The sequence below is a fragment of the Monopterus albus genome, unplaced genomic scaffold (assembly GCF_001952655.1).
Source record: "Monopterus albus unplaced genomic scaffold, M_albus_1.0 scaffold189.1, whole genome shotgun sequence".
Lineage (NCBI taxonomy): Eukaryota > Metazoa > Chordata > Actinopteri > Synbranchiformes > Synbranchidae > Monopterus > Monopterus albus.
Genome location: NW_018128069.1, coordinates 286,161 through 295,650, shown reverse-complemented (window position 1 = coordinate 295,650; position 9,490 = coordinate 286,161). Strand labels below are relative to the sequence as shown.

General features: G+C 42.4%; 1 protein-coding gene across 2 annotated transcripts in view; it reads left to right on the top strand.

The window, feature by feature from the left end:
- The window catches only part of LOC109970051 (ectonucleotide pyrophosphatase/phosphodiesterase family member 7), a 21,051-nt gene extending 12,696 nt beyond the window's left edge, over positions 1 to 8,355 (top strand). Inside the window, exons 1-5 of one of the 2 annotated variants that reach the window (XM_020617357.1) lie at positions 1,667 to 1,931; positions 5,245 to 5,390; positions 5,867 to 6,490; positions 7,485 to 7,704; positions 8,111 to 8,355. In XM_020617357.1, coding sequence (XP_020473013.1) covers positions 1,766 to 1,931; positions 5,245 to 5,390; positions 5,867 to 6,490; positions 7,485 to 7,704; positions 8,111 to 8,184 — 1,230 coding nt within the window. In that variant the 5' untranslated portion in view covers positions 1,667 to 1,765 and the 3' untranslated portion in view covers positions 8,185 to 8,355. Of the gene's footprint in view, positions 1 to 1,666; positions 1,932 to 5,244; positions 5,391 to 5,866; positions 6,491 to 7,484; positions 7,705 to 8,110 lie in introns of those variants that run through there. The other variant, XM_020617356.1, reaches the window with a different exon arrangement.
- The last annotated feature ends 1,135 nt before the right edge of the window (positions 8,356 to 9,490 follow it).

Sequence of the window (9,490 nt, the reverse complement as noted above, 5' to 3'; positions counted from 1 at the left end):
TGTAATACAATCTCGAGCATTTTAGACATTTTTTATGGATTTGGCATAGACTGGCGTGGGTCTCGGACTGCAGGTGCCAGGTCATCTCTCTGTGTTTCATCAGACAGTAGGGGGAGGTGCATCTACGATTACAGCGATCACACACAACACGCTCAGCGAGAGGGTTTTGCATGCCGGCGCTAAAACACACGCTGCAGGGACCAGAGCATCTGTGTCTGAGGTGATTATCATAACCTCTGTGGCAATAGTTACATAAATATTTCACACCTAAGAACGCTTTTGCATTTTTTACACCATAATAGTGGTTGTCAAAGAGGAAAAGGTATAACGGCTGATCTTTTGGAGCGTTAGAGGTTTGACATATATTCAGATACTCTTTATCTGTTCTCTAAAACACCACAATTTTACATTGGGTTACCTCTTCAAATTTTGACACATCTGTGAAACACACAGGCGTCTGCTTGGTTAGACCGGCCTCTCTCTCCAATTCACGAGCTCTGCTCAATGCCTCAGCGTCTGTGATTTCAGGGGACATGAGATGGGCGAGGCTAATGGCAAAACATAGCTGATTGTCTTTATTCTCAACTATGTAGAGAAATCTCTGTTTCTTTTTGAAAATCTCACAGGTCAGAGTTTTTTGCAGCTGGCGTCTACCGCCCCCAGTGGGGCTTCTGACGATCTGAACAACTAGCTCCAAGCTCGCGTCTGTTAACACAGAAAAGTTGGATTGGATCATTCTGTCTAGTAAGTCTTGAAACTGCGTTAAGTCTAGCGCTTCAGAAGCGGAAGCGATCACGGATGCTCTCGATCTAAGCATTTGACCCTGTATTTCTACCTGGATATGGTCCCCCTCGTGACATTGACGTATAGCCTGGTTAATAAGACTGTTTACGCTCCCCATTACATTGCCATAAAATTGTTCGTAATTAACCTCGTGAGTTTGATCCAAATTTAACAGACGCCTTATTTCAACGTTGTTGAATCGGGCCCTATTTACAACTGTGGTTTCAGGGACTGTTATACCCGTTGAGGGGGTCTCTTGTTCATTTTGGGTGCTTTCTGAGTGAGCAACAGTTTGTTCATTTTGGTTAAAACCCTGGCCCCTTTGCCGTTGAGAGGCATCTCTTATTTCATGCAATAACGCACTTACTTGGGCATGTAATATGTCTACGGTGTTACCCCCATCTACTGGCTGAACATTGTCAATACGGTTTAGGGATGCCTGTGTTATTTCCTGCAGTAGCGTAGTCACATGTGCTTCTAATATGCTTAATGTATTAGACCCCTCTGATGACGGAACATTGAGAAAACATTCATCCTCGGACATATTACGCAGATCTTCATCCATCTTAATTTTTAATAACACTGTTGTTGCTATAACAAGCGAGAATATCACCCATTAATTGGAAGGATTCACACAACAATCGGTTCAAATGCATTAATAACGTGTTCGAGTGACACCTAGTGTATGGATTGAAGCTCCGGTCATTTCGTCTTCCTGGACATCCACAACCACGTGCCTGTGGGCCCCTCCTCCTACAGGAGCCTGTACGGGTAAATAAAAACAAAGGTTAATACAGGATGCTGATGAATGAGGATTTTAAACTACGTGCAGAAATAATAATAATAATAATAGGCTTACTTGAGGAGGAGTCAGAAGATGGTGAGCGCTCCCGTTTTGCACGGCTTGATCGGAACGAAGCCCTGCTCAAGCGTGGTTGCTCTGGCTGCACCGGTGCTGATTCTCCAGGAACTGCTTGATTCAATGGTTTCTGATCAGGCTCGCCTGGAGGGGGCGCTGTCTGAGTCGTCTGATGCTGCACAGCTCTATCCTGAACTTCCAGTCCCTCTTGATTGTATCGCTCTTCTTCCTCACGAGTGGGGGACTGCATCAGCAGTACGTCGTCTGGAACTAAAAGTTAATATGCGCGGTAAGAACACTTATTATATATATTTAAAAAAGGTATATAAATAGAGTTAACCGAGAGAAAATGAAAATACTCACTTTCCTGAGGGTCAGCTAGGGGTGGTTGATGCTGATTACCCGAATCTTTTTTAGAAAGAAAAAAAGAGAGAGTTGAGCTGTATTGTCTACACACACGCTATATATATAATTTTAATCCAGTTTTGAATCTTTAAACTTACCGAACGCATGGGGGTCAGTAGCGCTTGTTGTTGTTGCTGCTGCTGCTGGTTTGTTGTTGTTGTTGTCGAAGGGCTTGTTCATACACCCGAAAATAGGTGTCTGATGGGTGTAAAATAGTTTTTTCAGAAAAAAGAAATGAATATACATAGAGTAGAGTTAGTAGCTAAAAAGTAGTAGCTAAAATACTTACTGAATCGGTCTTCCACAGGACCTCCGTTAATACCATTGTAGGACCCCGCTGGTGTGAATTAAACGGTAGCCTTAACACACATACATTTTAGTAAAACAAAAATAAATGTATTTGTTTTTCTTGCAGAGTTACCTGTGCTCATGCTGGTCTTGTCTGGACACCTCTAAAAACGCTCTTTAAACCCATTCTTTAAAGCCCAGGTATTTATAACAGAGTTTATGAAATGTATCACTTACCTAAGCTGTCATGAGTGATAAAAAGAGCTCTGGCTTGCTGTAAGCGGAGTGTATGTTTCTGATAATACCCCGAGTTGTGCTCTCGCACAAAAAAAACGCCGTTTATCTCTAAAAACGTGTACTGTGTTGTTATCTTTGATTACAGAAGGGGCTACAAACCGCAGCATAGCCACGCGAGCGGTTGGGGGTGGGCGTGGAAAGCATGTCGAAAACAAACTGTGACAGAGGTGCGCATTGAAAAGGGTATTGTGTTCACCCTAACTGCTTGGATGTATGTTCTAAGGATAACGCACTAAAATGCTGTTCATTGACATTCTTTGTTGCTACTCTTTTTTTTTTTTTCTTGTAACAGAAAATAAAATGAACGATAGCCTGGTGAGTGGCTGTTAAGTGTTTATTCCACACTCATCATTTTTAAATAGATCAGTTTACAAGATCAAGTAAGGAACAAGTTAAATACTTAACTATACCATCATATGTACCTCATGTTTCCTGAGGAAGCCCCTACAGGAGGAGGAGCTGCTTTCACCAAACAGCTCCATGGGCTGAGAATGGAGTCACTGTGGACAGAGTCTGAAGGCAGAAAGTACCCCCAGTCCGAAGAAATCCTCAGACACATCTTGACATCAGTTGTGTGAATCAGGTCAAACTGCTGCAAAGAAACCATGACTGGGGGAGACCAATAGGAATACTATATTATTAATAACAAATAGAATAATATAAAAATAATTAGAAAAAGACAAGGAATGTGCATTAGAGCACCAGAAATCTGGAGTTTTTTTTTGCAAATGTGAGGTTTTTGCCTGTAACCACTGTGTCTGTGTGGGACCAAAGGAGGTGATGATGGTATCAGCGTTCCACAGTGATGCATGAACAAGCAGCACTGCTGGTGACACTGTTTTATTCAGCTATCACAACACCCTGAAGCAACACACCATCCTATCTGGACTGAGCTTGGTGGGACTTGTTGGCCCTGTAAGGGGTGTTTGTGATGGAGGCAGTATCAGATGTCCTGGCCTCTACAATCAGGCTCAGTGGGTTTGGGGTGAATCGAAGTGCAACGTGAAGGAAAAGCAACCAACAAGTGCTCAACATACAGTGGGTACGGAAAGTATTCAGACCCCCTTAAATTTTTCACTCTTTGTTATATTGTAGCCATATGCTAAAATCATTTAAGTTCATTTTTTTCCTCATTAATGTACACACAGCACCCCATATTGACAGAAAAACACAGAATCTTTGACATTTTTGCAGATTTATTAAAAAAGAAAAACTGAAATATCACATGGTCATAAGTATTCAGACCCTTTGCTCAGTATTTAGTATATTTAACTTAGGTGCTGTCCATTTCTTCTGATCATCCCTGAGATGGTTCTACACCTTCATTTGAGTCCAGCTGTGTTTGATTATACTGATTGGACATGATTAGGAAAGCCACACACCTGTCTAAGACCCTACAGCTCACAGTGCATGTCAGAGCAAATGAGAATCATGAGGTCAAAGGAACTGCCTGAAGAGCTCAGAGACAGAATTGTGGCAAGGCACAGATCTGGCCAAGGTTACAAAAAAATTTCTGCTGCACTTAAGGTTCCTAAGAGCACAGTGGCCTCCATAATCCTTAAATGGAAGACGTTTGGGACAACCAGAACCCTTCCTAGAGCTGGCCATCCGGCCAAACTGAGCTATCGGGGGAAAGTCCGCATGGAGTTTGCTAAAAAACACCTGAAGGACTCCAAGATGGTGAGAAATAAGATTCTCTGGTCTGATGAGACCAAGATAGAACTTTTTGGCCTTAATTCTAAGCGGTATGTGTGGAGAAAACCAGGCACTGCTCATCACCTGTCCAATACAGTCCCAACAGTGAAGCATGGTGGTGGCAGCATCATGCTATGGGGGTGTTTTTCAGCTGCAGGGACAGGACGACTGGTTGCAATCGAGGGGAGGATGAATGCGGCCAAGTACAGGGATATCTTGGACGAAAACCTTCTCCAGAGTGCTCAGGACATGACTGGGCCGAAGGTTCACCTTCCAACAAGACAATGGCCCTAAGCACACAGCTAAAATAACGGAGTGGCTTCCCAACAACTCCGTGACTGTTCTTGAATGGCCCAGCCAGAGCCCTGGCTTAAACCCAATTTAGCATCTCTGGAGAGACCTGAAAATGTCAACCAATGTTTACCATCCAACCTGACAGAACTGGAGAGGATCTGCAAGGAGGAATGGCAGAGTATCCCCAAATGCAGGTGTGAAAAACTTGTTGCATCATTCCTAAAAAGACTCATGGCTGTATTAGCTCAAAAGGGTGCTTCTACTAAATACTGAGCAAAGGGTCTGAATACTTATGACCATGTGATATTTCAGTTTTTCTTTTTTAATAAATCTGCAAAAATGTCAAAAATTCTGTGTTTTTCTGTCAATATGGGGTGCTGTGTGTACATTAATGAGGAAAAAAATGAACTTAAATGATTTTAGCATATGGCTGCAATATAACAAAGAGTGAAAAATTTAAGGGGGTCTGAATACTTTCCGTGCCCACTGTATGTGGAACTCCTTCGGGATCATTACTATATTTGCTTTTTTAAAAAGTACTCGACTTCCTGTTTCTGTTTGGAGGTTTTCACTGGGTGTCACTTAAGAAGGAACCACTTCCTGTGTTGTTTCCTGTGCGTCAGGCAGGTGGGTGGAGGATCACGAAGTCATCCATAACATGATGTTTAACACCACAACAAACCTCAAAGTTCCTCACAAACAGACACTGACCAGATCTGAGTGGTGGGACAACGGCGTCCTCCCCTTGTGGATCACCGCTCAGAACCAGGTGAGTCATGGGTCATAACCTAAAAAAAAAATCTAATATTTTCAGCTTTGAGATGAAGCATCTTCCAGCTAAAGTTTGAAAACTGTTTAAAAATGTGTTGTTCTTCATTTTGTCAGAAAAATGAAATTTTAAATGACCAAATTTGTTTTCACTGGAACAAACTGTAGTCTGAAAATGATTAGCACATTATTGGTTTGGATTCTTGTCATGACATTAACAAAGCTAGAGATAAACATGATCAGGACTTTGCTCTAAATAAAGCCACCAACTAGGCAAAGGGGCGCCACGCTTCAGTTAACATTACAAACTGGAAGTTCTGGTTTCACTTTGGTTCTCTCACAAACAAACACCACATCATTCTCGATAAGAGAGTAAAATACGATGTCTGTTACTAGAGCACGAGCTCTGGCGTTTCCGCCTCATGTCAACCAGTGACAGCCACGTTTATCTTGTGTCCTTTGTGTTTCTTGTTCCAGGGTCTAAAAACCGCTTCCTTCCACTACCCTGGAGGTGGTGCCATCTACGGCGGCCAGCCGGTCAACCGAGCGCTGGTGGAGGAATTCAACCACCCAGATGACAACGAGACCGAGTGGTGTCAGAACATTGACATAGTGATGAGCTGGTTCTCTGAGGAGGACTTCCACCTGGTGACGCTGTACTATGGTGAGCCTGACAACGTGGGTCATGCCAAGGGTCCGGACCACCCAGACAGGAAGAAAATCATCCAGCAGATTGACCGCACCATCGGCTACCTGAGAGAGGCCATTAAACGCCATAACCTGGCTGACATCCTGAATGTTATCATCACCTCCGACCATGGCATGACCACTGTCAAGAAACGGCCACAGGTGGAAGAGATCATCCTCAACAAGTACCTGAATTTACTCAAGCTCACCAGCTTCGAGATCCTTGACTATGGCGGGTTTGGCATTGTGACACCACGGCCAGGGAAAGAAAAGGAGGTCTTTGACTCTTTGTCCATTGTACCCAACCTCACGGTCTACAATAAAAGTCAGATTCCGGAGAGCTTCCATCTTGGCAGAAGTGAGCGGCTGCCTCCCATCGTAATCATGGCTGATCTGGGATTCAACCTGAACTCTGTGAGTTTTACATCACACTTTCAGTTTCAATTTCTCCGATCAGGCTTTTTCCTTTCACTGTCATCTTCTCAGGTGGATTCTTGCTTCAGAAAGGTTTCTGATGACAGGAAATGGGGGAGAGAGCAAAACGGAACAACCATGGATGTATTAATGGGAGCTGGATAATAGATCACAAGATGACTACCAATCCATGGAAACTGTTTGTGGTGAAAATTCCCCAGGTAGACAGACGGACAGATACTTGGATATTCGCACACTCCTGTGCTTTTGGGCCATTATGAACATTAGCACTAAACTATTGGGTCCCACACATGTGAATGCAATAAAATAGAAATAGCCGACAGCTGTTCTAGACTTTCAACTCAATACTAGACTCAGTGGATCAAATTAAGATGATAAAGAATAATTTTGCAGTTTTGTCATACTTAGAAAAATGTATTCACCATTTTACAACTGCTCCTTTTCCGGTGGCTCTTGATGGGAAAACGTTTTTGGGCCAGTGTGCGTCATGTGACCAACACTGGAGTTGCAGTAATGTGGTCTGGCCACTAGACCAAAACCACTTCTCAGCCCAGTGCCGTTCCCAGGGTTACAACAGGGTCTTACTACTGGACTCAAACTGGGCATTTTGTTTCTCGGTGGCTCTACTCTGAAGTAATGTCACACACCTCTGCAGCTCTCTGAGCTTTTAAAAACGCCTCAGGAAGCCACGAACACAGTTCATTTGTTCTGTTGCTGTTTATGACTTTATTCAGATGTTCTAGGCTTTTATTGATTTACTTATGTCCTCATCTATTTTAACATTTCACTGATTGTAATCAAATAATTTATTCTCAACATTAGTTTTTAAATGTGCTTTATAATTAAATTGGCTTTAGTCTAAACTTTTACCTCTAGTAGTTTGAGGAACACAGATCGTGAGGTCGAACCAACAGGATGTGATCAGAGCAAACAGAGGTGTTGTAATTTTGTTTGTCTTTGTCTTTCTGCTCAGAGATTCATTGTTTACATCAACAAAGGCGATCATAGCTTCCATAATGGAGAGATGGACATGAAGGCCATCTTCAGGGCCTTCGGACCAGACTTCAAGAGGAACATCCTGTCTGAGCCATTTGACAGCATCCACATCTACCCTCTGATGTGCAAACTGCTGCAGATTGAGCCGGCGCCGCACAACGGATCACTGACAGTAACTGAGAAGCTGCTGCTCAGTGGTGAGTCTGTTTCATCCAATATTTCCTGTCTCTGTGCTGATGCTGCTTCCAGGTACTGAAGAAATTGTTTAAATCGTCCTCCTGGTTTGTAGTCACATGGATTAAGAAAGCATCATTCAGTGAACAACCAGAAAAACTTTGATGTATTTGTACTTCACTTGAGTATTTCCATTTTCTGCAACTCCACACCTAGACTACCTCACTACAGTTCAGAGGCAAATACTGTGGGTATGACCCGTCTTCATCATCCTGTGCAGCCATCCTCCTCACTGTTCCAACTGTGTTTTCCACTTCATATTTGGATCCAGACACACACTTCCCCGTGTCTATTCTACGGACTATGTAGAAGTAGTCAGAGTACTTCGTGTGTAGCAATATAAACTCTGACGCGTCTGTTTGTTTTCAGGTGGATGGCAGAGAACTCAGCTGTCTGTGGCTCTGCTGCTGTTGCTGCTGCTCGTCATGTTCACTGTGCTCTGATCCAGGATCAGCTACAACATCTGCTTTTGTGGTTTTAATTGTGTTACTGTCACTGTGCACTGACCTTATCACACTATGTAGATGAAATATTATTGGTGATATTTATGTATAATACTTACTTATGATCATTTCTTTTCTATTTTTCCACAAGTAATTTGCAGGATTTTTCATTTTGTGAATAAAATTAAGTCTGTGTGTTGGCTGCTGCCATGCTGATCGGTTTCTTTGGCTCAGTGGAGAGAGGTGTTACAGGAACAGTTCCACATATTAGGAAATGTTTATTCACTTTCTCGCTGAGAGTTTCAGCTTGATGCCACTCTAAAGTGTAGTTAGCTTAGCTTAGGATATTGACAGGAAACTAGGCAACGGCTAGCCTTGCACTGTCCACAGCTAACAAAACCCACCTACCTGCAGCTCACAGGTATAAAGTCTTTGGGACAATGTTACATTAAACATCTTTGCTTATATGAACAGATGAAGACTTTACAAGAAACAGGAGGCATAATGGTGGATTCACTGAGTTGTAGTGTATAACTTGAGCCCAGTTTTTGAGCCTACATTTGTTTACCCTGAAAACTAAGTAATTCTGAATGAGCTGTGATCAGCTCCTCTTTGCAGTGTCCCAGTGGATCTACAGATAAATATCAGTGGTTTACTGTGATACTGAAGAAAACTTAAAAACATGAGGATTCCCAGGCAGGTTCTGCAGATCCAACAAATATTTTTTCTAAGAAGACCTGTGGGTGTTTATTTGCAGTGGACACCGTAGAAAAATGTAACTCACTAAATCTAAAAAGGTTTTTGTGAGCTATGACACAAACTGCTAAAATTGGTAACATCCTCCATGTGCATCTTTGCTTCTCATCTTGCTCGCTACTCCTCGCTCACAGTTTAAACCTTTGGAATAAAGCCAAACTTTTCACAAGTGGAAATCACCCTAACAGTTAAAAAAAAAAAAAAAATTACGTGCTCAATTAAAGAAAGCGAACACTGAGGAGAAAACCACCCGGTATACAGTAAATAAACTTTTTCTGGAGTAGAAAAGTGTTTCTTCTCACTGAGACAAGGCGTTAGATCCGACAAACTCTGGTCACTGTCACCAAACTGATTTTATTGAAAATTTATGAAGAAACTCTGAAGACAGCATCATTCATTCAGCTGCTGCAACAAGGTGAGGCACAACAGTGATCGCACACACTCTCACACCCACATACATAAAAAAACCACAGACATAAAAAAACGTAAATCAGTATGACGAATTAAATAAAAACTGTCCCATGTTGGACCTGTCAGAGGTGGAGAGCGT